This window comes from Glandiceps talaboti, chromosome 23 (assembly GCF_964340395.1).
Source record: "Glandiceps talaboti chromosome 23, keGlaTala1.1, whole genome shotgun sequence".
Taxonomy (NCBI): Eukaryota; Metazoa; Hemichordata; class Enteropneusta; family Spengelidae; genus Glandiceps; species Glandiceps talaboti.
In genome coordinates this window covers 2,811,607-2,831,080 of record NC_135571.1, presented here as the reverse complement: position 1 = coordinate 2,831,080, position 19,474 = coordinate 2,811,607, and the positions used below count along the sequence as shown (strand labels likewise).

General features: G+C 34.9%; 1 protein-coding gene across 2 annotated transcripts in view; it reads left to right on the top strand.

Moving 5' to 3' along the window:
* The window catches only part of LOC144452842 (neuronal acetylcholine receptor subunit beta-4-like), a 106,543-nt gene that overhangs the window by 84,474 nt on the left and 2,595 nt on the right, over positions 1–19,474 (top strand). For both annotated transcript variants that reach the window (XM_078144021.1, XM_078144020.1), the window contains exon 6: positions 17,323–18,403. In XM_078144021.1, coding sequence (XP_078000147.1) covers positions 17,323–18,403 — 1,081 coding nt within the window. The remainder of the gene's footprint in view (positions 1–17,322; positions 18,404–19,474) is intronic.

Below are 19,474 nucleotides of genomic sequence, written 5' to 3'. Positions count from 1 at the left end.
AGAGTACAGCAAATACGTCTTACAAGACATTATTTCATTTTAGCATATTGGGACAAAGAACGTGTCAGAACTTCGTGCGATCCGAAAAGGAGATGCTCCTGTAGATCTATCATTTCTCCATAAAGATTGTTACATTGCTAGCCTAATGGAATAAAGTCGGTAACATTTGCCAATATTGACACGAAAATGTCATTATATGGATTTTCATCGAAGACGATTGACTGAATGTTCCTTACCGGATAACGTCATGCAATCTTGACAGCTAGGTAGGACGTTTGTACTTAACAGTATGATCTGATAAAATGGTTTGACCGAATTTGCACCAAAATTTTCCAAGTAATCATAATAATAATAACGTTACTTCTTATATGGCGCTTTGCCCTTGGTACACACCTACACATTTCTTGAAAAAAATTGTATTGAAGATAATCTGAAGGATGGTTACTTTTATTCAATGCTGAAACGTTAAACTGGTTTTATAGTAGCATACGAAGTACTTTACTTGAATCGTAGAAGCTATTAACAGGCACTTGTCAATAACGTTTTTTTTTACAGTGAACGACTTCTCGATTTTATAACTACCTGACGTAAACATTCTAAATGTCATCGTCTCTCTAGGACAACCCGATGATATGCATAATGCAGTTAATATTGATTATGTGGCAAACGTAATTTGTAATATATATATATATATATATATGTGTGTGTGTGTGTGTGTGTGTGTGTGTGTGTTGATGAACCCACTCTGCTAATTCCTGTAAGGACACTTTTTGCATTGAAGTCTTGTTCAAGGTTCGACCTATGTGGTTTTTATTACTTTTTAAGCCGTGCAAGGTTCGGTTTGTCCATGATACATAACTCACATGAACGTTAGCGACGTCTGACACCCTATAAAATGGTGTTTTGTCAGTAGTCTTCGCACGTATAACTATACTTTCACCCTTTGTAACTCTATATGCTCCCTCATCTGTGCATAACTTTTATAAATGCGATTTTTAACTAATGGATCCGGTTTTACCAGCTTTGTTTCAGCAAAGTGGCATTGATTCACGCATCGGATGGCTATGCACGTCAATCATTCAATTTTACAAGTTGACAGAAACTAGTTAAGGGACCTGTGTGAGAGACAATTCAATCAACTTTCTTTAAATGTGATATATTAGAACCGTATCGATGCCCTAAGAGAAGCCCAGCCCGTGTAAGAGAGATGCCTAAGAGAAGCCCATGTAAGATGAATGTTTTCCCCATGCGCTAAACCTTCAATATTTGTTCCTGAACGTATTATCATTCGTAAATTTGGAACCCTGAGTCTAGTTGACAAAGATTTGCTCGTACACAAGTGTAGTCTTCATATCGTGGGATAAAGACCTTTGGCATGTCTGGAGAGAATTGGCTTAAAGACTAATATATTCATCCATGAGGGGAATTTGAATATGTCCTAAAGGATTGACTTAGAATGTCGTACAGGACCTAAAATGCAAAATTTGATCTTTTCTTATTAACCCATTCTGACTCTTCATACTAACAAACGTTAGTGGTATTACATATATAGTCTGACATGAAGCACGGAATAATATAAGGAAGGTATTCACGTTCAGTTCTTTTCATTTGTTGAACCACAATTTACTTAAAAATGACAGGGCAACAAATCATATATCCAGCAAGTAGCTTTGGACACGTACATGCATCCAAATAGTAGGAGGGAAACTAGAAAATAATCACAGCTAAACTAATCGAGTCTTGGCACTCAGATAACTACCAAGTATATAATAATCAAAAGAAAAAAAAGGATATCCCATCCCAATCTCCTTCCCCCTCCAAACATTAATTACCAAGTCTCGTACACGAAAGAGCTGGTATGTATATACAATACGTATTACTTTTTTTTGAGAAGAAAGTGTTGGTATTTCTTTCTTAAATAACTTCTAGGTAGTATTTCGCCTGGCAAACTATTTCAAAGTTTCGCATCATCAAACTTCAGCGACGACTGGTTCAAAGTATTTCTGTACTTAGGTGTGTGAAGACCTGTATCATTAAAAATATGAAAGTACAATAATTATGTGTTATTAAGGTGAGTTCAAAAAGTACACACCATTAGGCTATAGGTTGTCCTTTGTGATGAGAGTGCAATTGACTATTTCAACAGGAAATATTAAGAGCTACAATTCTCTTTATCTTTGAAAATGTACATAAAATAGATTGTCCGGTAAAGAGTTGCTCAAAGCTTAAATTTGATCGGTATCTTCAAAGGAATATAATAACGGAATGCAGTGACCAATTACAACAGAACGGTCATTAAGATTTTTAAGTATACCCACATAGACTCGTAGCTATCCGAAAAAATGGCAGTTCTGTTTTTCGGAAGGAAGTATTCAATGTAGCGTTTAAACACAATTATAGATCTTATAATCGTAAATGAAAGTAATGTTCATAAAACACAACGTTTAGAGGAATAGAAAACATTCTAGACTGTTTATGGCGTGATAATGCAAGTCATGGTCACGTTTACCTATGTGACTATGAGAAAGGATTTCAGACTTTCAAACGAATAATTCCTTTTTTTATTGTTTCATAGTCACTATTTATATGAGCATCACACCCAAAGACTTACCCCAATTGATATTGGGTCATAGCGGTTGCATATGAATAAATCGTAGACTGGCGCTACAAAAACTTTACTAACGTAATTTATCACATTTTAACGACAGGCGCGAGAACAATCTTTCGAAAATTGATACTTTGTCTGACGCAACAAACAATCACCAGCATTGTTTCAATTTTTAGAGTCAGCAGCTATTAGTTTAGCAGACTGTCGCCAATTCATATACATTGTAACAACATTAATCTTTTGGATTCCATTTGGTTTTTTAAATAAATTATGACCATTTTTACTTCTGAATTGTTATCGTGCCAGACGATATAACGTGTAGGAATATAAGATTAAATGGGCACATGCAGAATTTATATGTTTTTAGGACATAATTTTTTCTGTGTAGTTAAAAGTACTCACAGTTACCACTATGGTGTCTGGGGACGGTATCTATGTTGTACCCAAGAGACAATCCGCTTAGCGTTAACTCATACATGTTTTACTCATAGACTTATCATTGATTGCTGCATGATATACCGCAAACATGTTTCTCTTTCAATAAGAGTCTGCCCATAGACAAATCATTGGCTGTCTCGTATTCTCCGTTCAACGTAAAATTTGCTTTGCCTAAATCTCAAAACTTCTGCATGTGTTGACCGATACCGGTAAATGAATCCCCGCGTCCCGGTAAACAAGAAAAATGTTACTTTGTAACTCATAGCTGTAGTCTGATCTTGTTTTGGAAGGTTCTTGACCTACGTGGTTAATAGTATTACACCCATACTTGTATTATTTTTTTTGTTTTCTGGAATTCTCTTTCGCCACTTTCTTTTCAATTTCTTCTGCTATGAGCACAGCAAATCGATGTTTCTCTGCTTTCTTCATGTTTACGGTTACTCGGCTAGTATTTTCACCGCTGGGCTACTAGTGTGTGATATTGACCTAGTTCATACAAGTCAAAACATGGTTATATATTTGATACAGTGTAGCGAAAGTTTAATAAACTTGGTGTCTTACTTCCCGTCTATTCTTTCCCATACCGGTTATCACATTTTCTTTCTTTTCTTACTGTTGATCGGTGTGGTTTATATTTCGCTGAAAGTTTGGTGCATGAGTTTTATTTACTGACTCATGATTGGCTGATGGGCTCATTTGCATATGCTAATCACACTGATTACTCCTACCTGCCAATTGGGTGCAAGTAGAAGAAATACATTTTCGAGCCAGAAGATAAGACTAAAGAGTCACAAGATGAGTTTATATGTTTTCAAGGATGTACTCACTGTATTCTACTTACTGATGTATACTTAACCATCACTTATAATTGACTGAACTAAAACCTGATATTAAGATATAACTTGTAAATGATCAAATGATATAATTTATTATGCCTATAAAAATATGCATGGACCCCTACTATGCAACCAACTGTTCTAACAATGCCAGAACATTGATTGCAATGTCATAGAAGCCGTGAATCGACATTACCATTATTCTTGAATAGTTTCATCTGAGTATCCTGTGACTATTTACAGATAAGTGAAAATAGTTATGAACTCAACTTCTGCCACTTCAATGATATATTTGTCAACCCAGACAATAAAATGGTGCTGTAAAATTCTTTTGAAGCAGACGATTATTTTGAACTACACTGTTAAGGTATTTGTCATGCCAAATATATCAAAGTCAGTGAGAATTATTCGCGCCAGACGACATTTTCTGTCTACTCAACTGCTTTTCATTTTAAATAAAAGTCGTCGCACACTTGTACGCCCCTAGTGTTTCCACTTAAACAAACATTTAAGCTTTAGACGAAGTTCGTCATTAATAATCCACACACGATTCATTGACGTTGTGGTTACAAGCAAAAAGGTCAGATCAGGTCAATGATTGTGTTAAGGGCGATTGCTTTCATATTGTCCAGCTAGGATAAATCATCCATCCGTTAATTTAAAAAGCAGGGCAATATCCTTTTCGGACAAACTGAAGTCACGGCTAATAAAAATGTGATATTATAACTGTCACTTCTAAATGTAGAACGTTTGAGCGATTGAATGCCTAGCTGAAATAACATAGGTCATTATCATATATAAATTTTTGATTTGCCAACGGTGTGGTAGTGGTCGGGTTGCTATGTTAATTTTGAAATAAGAATCAGGGATTATTATACATATGTTATATGGTTAATACTTTGAGGCAATGAACTCGTCATTCCTTTTAAAATATCTAGCGAGTCAGAATTGCACAAAGAGTGAAGTTCTCATCGTTGTTGGCAGGCTCGTCACGTAATTAAAAGACACATTCCAGAGTTGACTACAATAGTCAATGTGTAGTACGTTTGTATAGAACCTCATCGTATTTCCATTTCCCAAATAGTGTTTTTATCCAAGTTCTGAAGTGTATATGTAATCGATTTTGTTGTTGTATATCAAATTGTATAAAGTAGGATGCTTAGGACTCGCACATGTCAGCGACTGCTGTCAGTCTTCCTCGATAAAGTTGCCATGATAATGGTAGGTTATCATTTGTAGTAACACACACAGTAACCAACGCAGGAAGACGCATTGTTTATCGTGATCTGATCTGATCTATGACTACAATTAACCCGTTGAATAATTCCCGTCACAATTATTCGAACACAAAATCTTGTTTTTCTCAAGATTTTACGCTAACCGTATGTTTATTTGGTCAAAGATGAAATGTCAATATTTGGATTAAAGAGACTAAATGTGGAAAATAAATAATATTGAAATGGGTATTGATATTTTATGCAATCTGTCCCCGTCTGCAAGAGCTCGCTACTATGCCTTGTATTAACTGCAACTGGGACATGTTTATTCATCAAGTAAAAAAAGATATGTTTACTAAAATTGGTAAGTTATATATATATATATATATATATATATATATATATATATATATATATATATATATATATATATATATATATATATATTATATTTATATATTATCTGTTGGTAGCGTAGTGACGAGTTAAGTCTGGACATGTTAAAACTGCCCTAGTTTGTAACTGTAGTTTCATTTTTCCATCAGACAAACGGAAACTATTCACTGAAAAATAATTAGACATTGTACGTGTTAATCACTGGTCGATCTTATCTAAAAGTATTGCAGTAACCGGTGGAAATCGTATATGCCATTGAGGGTGCTTTTTTGGGAGCGGACCCAAAAATCAATTTGATTTGGTTTATTTACCATATCATTTAAGCAGCTACAACAAAATAAGTTCAGCCACATGTCATGAAAGTTTTGAGGATTTATGATATTACGAGTTAAGTTATTGTACCTAATAGGACATTTTCAAATAAAAATGATACAGTTGCATCCAGTGTCAGGATTAGTGTTGTATATTGCATCTGTATTCAATAACTACTATTTTCAGAATGAATGTGTTAACATTGATTCATCTTTTTGGAAACCGGGAGTAAAAATAAAATAAGCTAACCTTTTTTTGAACATTGGTTAAAGAACAAGAGAACAAGGACAACCTGTCTTTATTGTAATCAATCAAACGCATTGCGACATGTTAAAGCAACATTCAAATTTAATTATCCAAAGGTAATCATATTTAGTTAAACAAATACTGTAAAAACATTATTGTAACTAAAGTAATTGAATTAAACAGACCAGCTGATAATTTAAATCTAATAATAACATATTAACAATAAGTCATCTGTCAAATTAAACAAACAATATTATTAGGTTTACTAAAAGGTTGCCTTTAATTTGATTTCAGCCAACGGCAACTGTAAACCCAAGCACACGTTTAACTGATATAACTTTTGATGAATATATACTCTTCGACATACTCATTATGTAAATACTTGACGGCCACTCTGGTCTACATTTTCGTTTCTCGTCGTACACACGTGTTTGCTTTTCTTATTATCTTCATAATGGTACTCGAAATTCAGTTATTTACAAACATTATTTGAAGCATAAATGACACATGGCATACGTCCTCATTGTCATGAGCTTGATGTGTGTGTACTTTAAAAAAAGCTATCGAACTTGTTTTGATGTGTTCGTTGATGAGAAAAGTAATATAATTGTGTAGACTAGTTTCCATGGGACTCTAAAGCACACGCTTGACGTGGTGTCCCTGCCGATGACCATATATACAAAGTAAGGTGAAAGTGCAATGTTTTTATTGTACCTACACTAGTGAGGCTGACCGTGTTTAATAGCAATGCCTATTTTACTCTTTGTTATATATAGAGTATTGAGAATCGTTGAGATCAATGCTTTGTTCGAACAAAACTGAATATTGTAATGAAGGGGGGGGGGTGTTCGAAAGTAAAGTAGAATGAGCCATCATTCAAAATTGAAATATTGACTCAAGTGCATAGTAACTAATACTATATACAGAACAGAATTTGAGTTTAATTTTTCGATCACGTCGGAAATGGCAAGGGCGGTATGTACAAGGAGTCATGAACCGTACTAAGCAGAACAGTTAGCCTGCGTTCAGGAAGAATAGTTTATACACATTCTAGCTGAAAATGCTCTTTTGAATTTAAATTTGTTTGAGTTTGGAAATGTCGTTTGTGTATTAAAGTTCAAGATGAACTTACTACATACAGTTGAGTTGAATTATTACAGCTCGAACACTACAGATAAAATGATGTAGGCTTGTTGTTTTACTCATGGGATATTACGTTTTTGACAGAAAGATATACACATTTCAACTCTAGATTAACAATAACAGAGACACAATAAACACAGCAAGATCTTTTACCCATCACATTAAATACTGATAAGCATGGTTATTCTTTCACAGTGCAGTGAAAACAGGCTTCTAATGAAAACATTACAGATGGACTTAATGATTGAAATGGCTACAATTGTTTATTTTCTAACTGATAATCAACATTTCAACTTGTCCACTTCTACATCCACACTGTACACGACACCTGTGCAATTGTTTCTTTTGCATTAGAAGTTGTCTGTGGGTGTGTATAACATGTCATGTTAAATGTGTAAAACACACCAAGTCTACATCATGTTAGCTATAACTTCCACATGCAGACTGATTGTACCACATAAGATAGAACAATCAAACATCTTAGAAGAACATTTTTATACTAATAAACACATACATAAACTCATCTAATATCATGTACCTTATTACTAATATTTGCTTTGAAGTGTGTATAAACTCATACGAGAGAGTTGACAGGTTTATTCAAGAAGCATTTTAAGTATGATTCTAGTGTTAATGACACATGTCATGGTGCACTTAAAACTTATATCGTCCAATTGTCATATAATTGCCTAAGTCAGATGCTAAGCATAACTCAATAACTAGAGGTCATAAAATGTGGTTCGGTAAGTAGAATAAAATAAGTATTTTATCATATAAGCACAAGGCATAGCAATTATCAGAAAAGGAAGACTCCCAAACATTCTCCAAAATTAATGAAGTCAAGAAACCCTACAGAAAAGTCGTCTGTCTCAACAAAAATCTTACTGTTGCTGTGCTACATATTATCGTCTGTTCCAACAAAATATCGTATCAACAGTGCTACATTTTATCGTCTGCTCCAACAAAAAATCTTATCAACAGTGCTACATTTTATCGTCTGTTCCAACAAAAAATCTTATCAACAGTGCTACATTTTATCGTCTGTTCCAACAAAAAACCGTATCAACAGTGCTACATTTTATCTTCTGGCTAAACACAAATCTTAGCAACAGAGACGATACAATGTAGCAGTTTTAGTAAGATTTTTTTTCGTCAGACGATAAAAGGTAAGCATCGTAACTGTTAATTTGTTGAGATTTATGTTGATCCAGACGATAAATTGTAGCAGTGTTGGTATGATTTTTATTGGGCCAGACTATAAATCATAGTCGTGTTAGTAAGATTTTTCGAGCCAGACTACGTTTTGCTTCACGTTTCGTGAATTTAATTACATAACTGACATTACTTGTAGGTGTAAGCGTAAGATACAGTTGTAGCCAACAAACCCGAAACAGGATGTGTCCTAGTCTGACATTAATCTTTACAGTACTCTTACTTATTATAGTTTTCAATTAGCAAACTTTAATTTAGCAGAACATCGCTAAACAATTTAAAATGATGCAATGTTTACTTTAATGATTATTCCGACATTGCTAATAACAGTGCCTTAGGCTGCAGTCAAAATTTACAGCAGGGGTAGGAAGAGATTATTCTGGCTTTTTTATTCGCATCTGCCTGAGTCTGTGTCGACATCAGTGCACAAACACATTCTGACTGCATACTTAATCAGAACAAACCAATCACAATGTAACATAAGACAATGGTATCACACGTAAATAACACGTAGTTACAAAGATTCTTTACCATTAAAGATTAGCCAGGCTATGAAATGTGCCAAATCTTGTAAATTGTTCTGTAAACCTGTAAAATGTAGTAATCGTAAAAAAGGTGACTTTTGTTGAGTAGACAGTAGTAAAGGTAATGGTTCTGATTTTCTGGCATCAGAGTGTATTTCTGCAAGCAGGCTAGAGACACGTCAGGCTACAAAATGTAGCAATGTGAATAAGATGTTTGTTGAGTCAGACAGCGTTTTGCGTCAGGTTTACCGGCATCGATTCTAAAACCATGGTGTATTTTTGGCGGTAAGTTGATACAGACACACATAGTGACCGTAAAACCCCATGTTTTGAAGGATAAATAAAAGTGACATGAATTATGTGCCGGCGAGTTGAAGAATAATCCTAACATATAGGCAATGATTCTATTGGGAATCATATTCAACCAAGGATTTCTTAAAGTGGCTCTTCGGCTTGTCTGAGATACCTTAAGTAGCTTTTATCGTTAAAATATTTATACAACGTGACAGCATATAAGAATACTTATTACTGGTAGTCAAATTTCGAGCTCGTTTTTATTCAACATTTTACTTCATCTCTCATTAAATGTCCGTGATACAAAATTGTCTTAGCGGTATTAGGTGGTTTCAGGTGACTGACGATGCTAATGTGCGGGGAGGGCAGGAGTAAATCACATACTCTGGTAGAGAGGATGGAAATGGGTTTATAATGTATTATTATAGTGTATTATTGCATTATGGTAAGACAAAATATTTCGAGGTAATTCTTCTGTCATTTTCCACAAAGATATTGATCAATCCAATTATTTAAAACCTGTAAGAATTGTATTTCTTAACGTAAGCTTAGCAAACGTTAACGTTTAACTTAAAAGAAAGGAATTTGTCTAAGGTTCCTATATATTCAAGGGGTTTTGTAAAATCGTGATTGTTTGCGTCCTTTGGAAGATATTACATTACCCCTCTCATCTACCTTTTTAGCGCTATAAAGCAAAGCATGTGAATTGAAATAGAGGCCAAACACGTAATTCATCGCAACATATTCAAGCAAAGCATGTGAATTGAAATAGAGGCCAAACACGTAATTCATCCCAACATATTCAAGCAAAGCATGTGAATTGAAATAGAGGCCAAACACGTAATTCATCCCAACATATTCAAGCAAAGCATGTGAATTGAAATAGAGGCCAAACACGTAATTCATCCCAACATATTCAAGCAAAGCATGTGAATTGAAATAGAGGCCAAACACGTAATTCATCCCAACATATTCAAGCAAAGCATGTGAATTGAAATAGAGGCCAAACACGTAATTCATCCCAACATATTCAAGCAAAGCATGTGAATTGAAATAGAGGCCAAACACGTAATTCATCGCAACATATTCACTGTTAACAGTTTTACCTTGTTTAGCAGACTTCAATGAACAAAGATACCATGTCGCAGAGTGGGAATGACGGGGAGTGGTAACGTCGTTTGGCCCATGGGCTACATGTTCTAGTGGTATTAGAAGAGGTTAATATATATAAAAACTAGATTTGTCAATGCTTCAACTAAATTGTGGAAACAGCTATGTAACCCCCTGCGATGTGTTGCATGGTAAATGCTGTGGACATGGCAAGCAGTTAGCAATGACAAATTACAATGTTAACTCCGGATCCGTACCACGTTAACTTTAGCACTGTCGGATTTTTAGGTCAGTATGCAAACTATATAGGCCGGGTACTTCCAGGTTGACTAAAGTAATTGTGAAATAAAGAACATGTCATGTGAATGTAATTAAATTGTTTATGGAAATCATATCACCGGAATCGATTAAAATGACTTTAAACAAAACATGAAAATGTGTGAACACATTTCCGTTGTTATTTTAGCTATGTAGAAAGTGGTGTATAGCGACTCGCCTACTTAATGTCATGTGCTCAATTCGTAAGTAACGACACGTGACGATTTAGTGGTGGACGGCCACACACTGATCTGAACAATAATGTTGTAACTTAAAAGTGACTAAAGCATTACATGTTAAGTTATAGTTAAAATCATGCATGGTGAACCCCAGCTATGATAAGTTGTCTTTTCCTGCTCACTACGTACGTGATGGTAAGTTGTATTTTCCTGCTGATTAAGTACGTGATGATGTAATGAAAGATTTATCAAAGGAATTATGGAGATTTCACTTTAGTAATATGTAAACAAGCTAGTATCAGAAAGAAATTCATGACGTCCCCACCCGACATTTTTAAGCAACAGTGATATTCAATTAAAAAAAGAATGTAGTTCCTGGGTCAAACCTAAAGAAAATATTAGATTTTAACTCCTAAATCAGGATTAAACATATCTTTCTTTATAATTATGTTGTTCATACTAAATAAATTTACATCAACAGCTGCATATCATAATTCAAGGCAAGTTTTTATAAGTATATGGTGACCGTGTTCGAATCCCCGGTGGCTCCTATATCATTACAGCCATCAGTAGTGTGTTACATTAAAACGTGTGACAGTGGAAGTTTGTGCACCGAATATAGTATGCAGCATTGTTTAAACGTCCTTCGTATCTCAGAATAAATGTTATGTAGTCTGGATTGTGTTGCTTCGAGCTTTCATGACATGCTCTGCAAGGATAGTATTGGTTTCCGCTTTGCAAGCCTGGAGGTAAAAATCGACCAGTATACTTGAAAGACTCCATCGATGAATGCCTCGGGGTTCGTTTACTTGACATGACTCACTGTAATAATTGGTTTAATAACATAATTAAGGGGTGAGATCAATAGTGCAATGTTGGATACAAAAACTACATATTTTAGTTAAGCCTCAGACCCCTCACCCCACCCCCTGCTAATGACCCAAATTGACAATTGTCGCAGACAACGCAATGAATTTCAAATCTGTGTATTAGTATGTAGTACTATGAATACAAAACCAGTATGTAGTGATGAGGAAAATAGCTCTTTTATTGACATTTCAGGTTGTAGCGGCATGCATCACTATCGCAACAATTGTTCTATTTACCAATTTGACGAAATTCCTCTGGAACTAATGCTGTTTAGAGGTACAAGACTGAATGAATTAAAAGTAAAATCGTTTTTTGTAGGATGAGAACTAAAATGGTTCACCCCCCCAAAAAAAAAAAACTAAAAAAAAACTAAAGGAAATTAGTTTTTCCTCATACACTGAATTGATCTCACCTCAAAGCATTTTGTCTGTTCATACAGTGTTACAAACGAGGTATTTGTGACACAAAGTCGACGTCGAGCAATATATTTTCTTGCTATACTGTGATAACTTTAATTTCAAATTATGAAAAACAGCAAAAGCAATGGTAGAAACAACAGGAAGTAAATATAGAGTCTAGGTTTCTTAATCTATACAACCGTCAATACTTCCCCCCAATTGAACAAAACATTTCCGTAGTCTAATTAGGCAGATGCATGTATCTACAACTATAGATTTCTTCTCTTTTGTTGCAAAATTTGACCATCTGCGGTTGCTTTTCTTTCAATTTGGTCTCTTGGTAGTTACACTTAGGGCAATCTAATACCGCCGATCACTATTCACAGCAGAGGACGTATATAGATAGAACCAATTAATCAGATGGCTCAGGAAGCCCTCATGTGTCCTCCTGTGGGTGGAGAATAGTTTCATTCCTTCCGTATTTCTTTTTAAAAACATAACGCCTACATACGTAATGAAGAGCAACACCTACACATTTATTTCAAATATGTGAATTTATTTTTTACCTCTGGTTTATTGGTCCTATGTTGTTCTTGTATATGACATTTGAAAGAGGTGAAACTCGACATTCAACCTTTTAACTACAAAACCCCACGACTGTGCCGCCAAAATGTATTGCAAACGTTGTCGTCTGCATATCCATTTTCTGGTAGAAAAAAATTTCCATGACCGAACGAAATTAGTACTGCCATGATTTGCATAAAGGACATGATTTGCATAAAAGCTATTATACCTGCAGGAGAACTCGACATAAACTATTCATAAAAAATCGTCTAAGAGTCATCTGATTGAAGTGCATATCAATCGAAATAATTCATACTGATTACTTTAAAATTCGACCACGCATGGTGCAGACATAACAAAAAAGTCGATTGAAAAAAAAAATCACAAATGGAGTGCTGTTCCTGTGGAGACTACAAATGCATTCATTTGAAATGTTGTTCAGAACATTTCACACAAAAGAAGCGTTATTTGGGACACTAGTCAATATTTTGTCATTGTCAATGAAGTGATACTGTTATTGAAATTTTGAACTTTATCGCAGAAGAAAATTCAGTCAATGGCATTTGCAAAATATTAAGCCATAAACAGAAGTACGTCGTTTGGTATTTGCATAGACCCTACATCCTAGACCGAGTATGAAAAATATAGAGTGCTCACTCGACTCTTGAAAAAATCTCACAGATATATATGATCAAATTTAAGTCATTATCACGACGATTATTAAACAGACGACAAAATTAGTCAGTGTAGACTAAATTAAAGCGTAGATGTGAGAAAATTTATTGAACCGGAGAACTTATGCAATATTTTGGCTTGAAAATGCTTTAAATTGAACTTATTAAGAAAAAATGAAACACTTCCTGACAAGATCTCCTTATTAAGCATAAATATTTGATATACAGCAAATAATATAATTCCTAACCAGGTTCACTGTATTCAGATATACATTTTGATTAAAGTCAACCAAAATGTAGTTATGACATGAGTCTTAAATTGGCAATCATAAAAAGGAACAAAACAAAATGGCGTGGTTCATGAAGTCAATGGGGTTCATGTTCTGACTAGAACTCGTCGTTAACCTTTCTAAATATTCATAATGATCGCAATATTTCAAATATGTTCTTCCTCTGACGGACGAGATAATAGGTGTAGTTCATAAGTGAGTCATTGATAATTTAAAACTAATGAGTTTTTTTGTGTGTGATTGACATTTCTTTAATATGTGAATGAAGTCAAAGGTGAAATGACCGTCTACCTTGACTATGGTGGCGCTGTTTGTTTTCGAGACGTACCCTATTCGTCCACTTCGATCTATTTCATGCATTATGGCTTTGTTATTAGAATTGAATGAGCAATCTAGTGCAATAACGAACACGCGAATTCCCAAACAAAGTTATTAATTTTAGATTTGATACGATTAACGATTCTTCAGTCTGCGAAAAGCTTGAAAATTGGCCCGATAGTCCTTCTAATGGAAGGCGAAAGAGCACTATACATTTTGATAGACATAATGTCGCTCAATTCAAGTACCAAAACTTGTTGCTAAACTGGTGCCTCTAATAAAGGGAAATCAATGTGTCAATTTAGAGTTAACTTACCGGATGATAGCATTTAATGGACCACGATCAGTTGAACACGACTTATCCAGCCATTGCCCCAGTATTCATTTGCCATAGCTTCTCTTCTCTCGCCATTCAGAGAATCTTGCGATAGCTTACACCACGACACTGGAATGGTATTTTAGACAACATCTTTCGTGTTTTTTTCTAAATATTTTGTAATAACAGTGCTATAATGGATATGGAGCCTGCTGTCACACGTAATTGATTAGTTTAAAAACCCTAATTAATTTAGGAATGTAATTCACCGTGACTAAATGCTTACTTTTTTCTCTCTTTAGAGTGCAATGGGTTATTTTGTGCCGATTAGATTCTATTGAAGCGCTCTCTCTTACTCCAAATCTAATTTCCCCATACTTCCTTGATGGGTGTGTAATCTGTTTTTAGATGAGGAGTAGAAGGTCGATAGAATCCTGATTACTGATGGCTGGGTAATAAAGTGTCTGGCAACAAATAGAGTCTACACTTGAAAGAACTTGAAAATTAATCCTCGTGTCTCGTGTGTATATCAATTTTGCTGAGTTGTACTACTTGTCATATATGCGTGTATGTGTGCGTGCGTACATGCTTACATACCTACCTACCTACCTACATGCATATGTCACGGTTGCCGCCTCACACTCTATTACTATTTGACTATCTAATGAAATCCATATGTATACATACATACACACATACATACATACATACATACATACATACATACATATGTATACATACATACATACATACATACATACATACATACATACACACATACATACATACATATATATGTATACATACATACATACATACATACATACATACATACATACATACATACATAAATACATACATACATACATACATACACACATACATACATACATATATACATAAATACATACATACATATATACATACACACATAAATACATACATACATACATACATACATACATACATACATACATACATACATGATGGGAAAGTTGAAATATGACATGATTCAAATCCTAAATGCAGGACATGAGATTGTTTCTGAGTAAGTAAACATCAAGAATAATGGAATGGGGATTTAATAACAAATGTCCTAAAATATGTTTAAACAATCCTAGAGTAAATCAAGCGATCAAAGCATGTCACAACCTCAGACACTGATTCTCAAAACTGTGAAAGATTTCCAAAATGACACTATATTACTAATGCATAAACCAGCAACAATCGATTTAGGTAATTCCACATTTTATCGGGCGTTCGTCATAGTACACAGCAAGACAAATTTATCGTTAGCCATCACAATACAGGTCTATATACATTTTACAAGATTTTACTCAACCAATGAAGTCACAATTGAACCATAAATAAAATAAAATGATCTATATTAAGGATCAATACTTGTGTCGCCTATGCGTTGATTGTGTTACCGTAGGTCGATTTATTGGCTATATGGGGACAAATGCATCACGTGACAATATAGTGACGTCATTCCACCTAGACATATTGTAAAAAGACTTATAGAAAAAAAACACGAACAATATACACCTTATACAAACGCAAATACTTGCATATATATACACATACACACACACATACATGTATACATGCACGAACACACACGCACATACATCCATACACACATTGCATGCATACACATACATACATACATACATGCATACATACATACATACATACATACATACATACATACATACATACATACATGTATGTGTGTGTGTGCATCTGAGTGATTTGAACGATAATATTCTCTTTATTGTTATCAAACAGTATTTGAAAGTATGATGAAAGCTCATCTGTACAAACGTTCAGTCTCTCTGAGCTACATGAAAATTTTGGTGCAATACGAAGTTCAAATGCATGAACCTAGTATTTGAAAGTGTAGTACAAGTTTTACACAACCATTCCTTCCAACCATTCCTCTGGTAAATCTCTTCCTAAATAACTCATGAACGAAATATGTGAGATTATACAACCATTGCATAGGGATATATGCATGTCATGCAGCCTCATATGAATTCATTGCAAACAAAACTGTGTAGCTCCCGGTATTACATGATGGCAAACCTTCCAACTCGAGTATTCAGCTCAGGTTAACAACACTGATATTGTACCATATTGTCTTCATATTCCCACATGGACCCACACTGGGGACATAAGAAATGCGTGACGTCAGCACTAAATATAGTAAACTAATAGTAAACTGACATGTATGCAAAGGCGGACCACCGGTGGGATTATAACAATCTCATGAAGTCTACACTAAAGTTTTTTTCTCATACAAGGAAATTCCGATTTATGCAACAACAGACCCACGACGACACTGTAACAAGCAGAAGAACAATATACCCCGGTAACTGTAAGGCCCCGTTTCTGCAAGAAGAATCCGTGACAAGAATTTGATCTAGCAAAATAAACCAGCATTGGAGATGTTTCTTGCAAGGGTGAAGTCAAATGTATTTGACCTTACTTCAGGGTTTTCATATGATGACTTCTCAACTTGTTCTAGAGTCTGTGCTAAGATATGACCTAGAGATAACTATTGTAAGAATTCAAGAATAAAATAATCTGGTACAATTCGTTGTGCATTTAGGTGGTTATATGAATGACAATTGGGTATTTATTTATTTATTTATTTATTTATTTATTTATTTATTTATTTGTTTATTTATTTATTTATTTATTTATTTATTTATTTATTTATTTATTTATTTATTTTGAATTTATTTATCCATAAAAACAACTCTACTGTGTTTTTTTATTTGAACATTCAGTGAAACAACATATACCAAGTCCTTGTTTGTAACTTTAAAAAGTGCAAAAAGATAGAAAATGTCTAAAAAGCGTGTCATTGTAAGTACAATAACAAACATTTTACACCTTTTTAAATGTTTGACAATTTATTGAGTTACAAACAAGGACTCATTCGTCATCCATATGGGTACTCTAAACCCCTTAAATGCCCTGCCAACTATGATTATTACACCAAACTAACAATGTTATTTTAATTTTTGAATAATTATTCTGTTTGATTTTAGTGATGACAACGAGTACGAAGGCTACCCAAGAATCCACTTGGCTGGACTCAATCTCAACATATTTCCAGACGGTACAGTGTTGAAAGTTACACCAGCTATACTAAGAACGCCATGTATTATGGATATCACATATTTTCCTGTGGACCAACAGCAATGTCACTTTGAATTCGGACAATGGGCTTACTTAGACGGCCAAGTGAGACTCTTTGCCGGTCAAGACAATGCGACACTCGAGAACTATTTGCCAAATGTTGAGTGGGACATTATAGATTCTAACGCAACTGCTGTTGCTAAACATTTCCAAGGTGTTGACGACACCTTTACTACGATTCTTATTACGATGGATATAAGGCGTAAGCCTTTGTATTATATTGTTAACCTGATACTTCCCTGTGTAGTTGTTTCGCTTCTTACAGTTGTGGTTTTTTGTTTGCCCTCGATGTCATCCGACAAAGTAAGCCTTAGTATCTCCTTACTTTTAACGATCTACGTATTCAATATTCTTGTGATTGACTTATTGCCCGCTACGTCACTGGAACTGCCGCTTGTTACGGTCTACCTTATCTTCAGTATGGGTCTAATAGGACTTTCGGTCGCCCTCACCACTCTTGTATCCCGGATATACAGTAGAGGGGATTCAGCGAAACCTGTACCCGAATGGGCAAAGACAGTCTTCCTTGGACGACTCGCCAAATTGTTGTTGGTCAAGGTTAGGTCAGCGCGGCCTGTCAAGACAACTGATGCGTACAGGGCGTTGAACTCCGAAGAAATCACTATAAGTGAAAATGTATATTTCCATTCCAATCAAAGAAACAGGAATGAACCGGAACAGTATGAAATGAACAGTTGGACTCGTATGGGGGTGAATAGTAACTCCAAATCACACAACGGAGGGTGTGTGGGAGGTAAAAGACCAAAGTACACATCAAATTCACTGAATAAAAGTAAGAAAAAGAGAGACGTTAAAGTTTACTTTATATGTGAGAGAACTAATCATCGAATTCTACATAATCTGGATAAGCTTGTCAAACATACCGAGGTACTCATTCGGCATATGGTTCCGGACAAGAAAGCTAAACAGGCAAGTGACAGTTCTCACTGTATATATTTTGACTTCCATGACATCAATGGACATGAACTACTTAAATCACAATGTCTCATCGCAAACTTCAAACTCAATTTCGCTCTAATTTACACATGCTTGTCATTTTCTCACTGCACTTTTTCTATGTCAATTTCACGATAGAATATATATCTTTGTTCATTTCTCGGTGCAATCTACTCAGTTGTCAATTTCACAGTGTCCATATGATCTACATTCGCTATTTTCATCATACTAGTAGACGCAAATTCATACGTATAAGGTTTGCTCATAACAGGGCACTCATACCTCATGCAAGCCAAGTTGAATGTGTTTGAACAAAACAAACGCAATGTATGCCCTGGCCGTTCTACGACGTCCGCATTGTTGGTTCTCTAGTGTTCAAGACACGAGTTAAATGTTAAAAGTTACCTTTCATGAATATTCACAAATTATCCTGGCGCAGATGTAGTGTCATATATGTTCTTCATTCAGCCTGAATATAATCGTTGCTTGAGGGTGCTGTCACTTCTCATCTTCGACTGAAAGTGACAAGACTTCTAAGAGTATAGGTTTTTATTCTTGGCTGAATGAAGAAGAAATGTTGATGTTATCTAAGAATAATTTCTTAAATATAATCTTCTAGTCTTATCTTGCCTTTTGTTCTCTTTGTCGATTTATTCCATTCAAATTTTCCCATATCTTCCTTCTGATATTGCTTATTCTCGTATTTCCCCTGGCAATCTACAGTCTTGACCAATCGGACTTTCTCCTCTTTATCAGCCTTTAAGAATATCAATTCATGTTATCATTATTCAGTGACATCAAAATCTATGGTTTAGTTTATGTATTCATTCGTATGTTGAGTTTGAAAGTGGCACAAGCTAGTTTGACAGGCTTCTTACTCAAGTGAAAACACTTCCATACAATCTCGATTAAAATTATTCTAGGTTATTATGTTGATGTATGCCTTCTATGACATTACAACTTTCTACTGAGATTTTTAGTATAGATGATCCATGGTAGGGTTACCCTTGGCAGTTTTATACGTATAATTAATTACGTCATCTG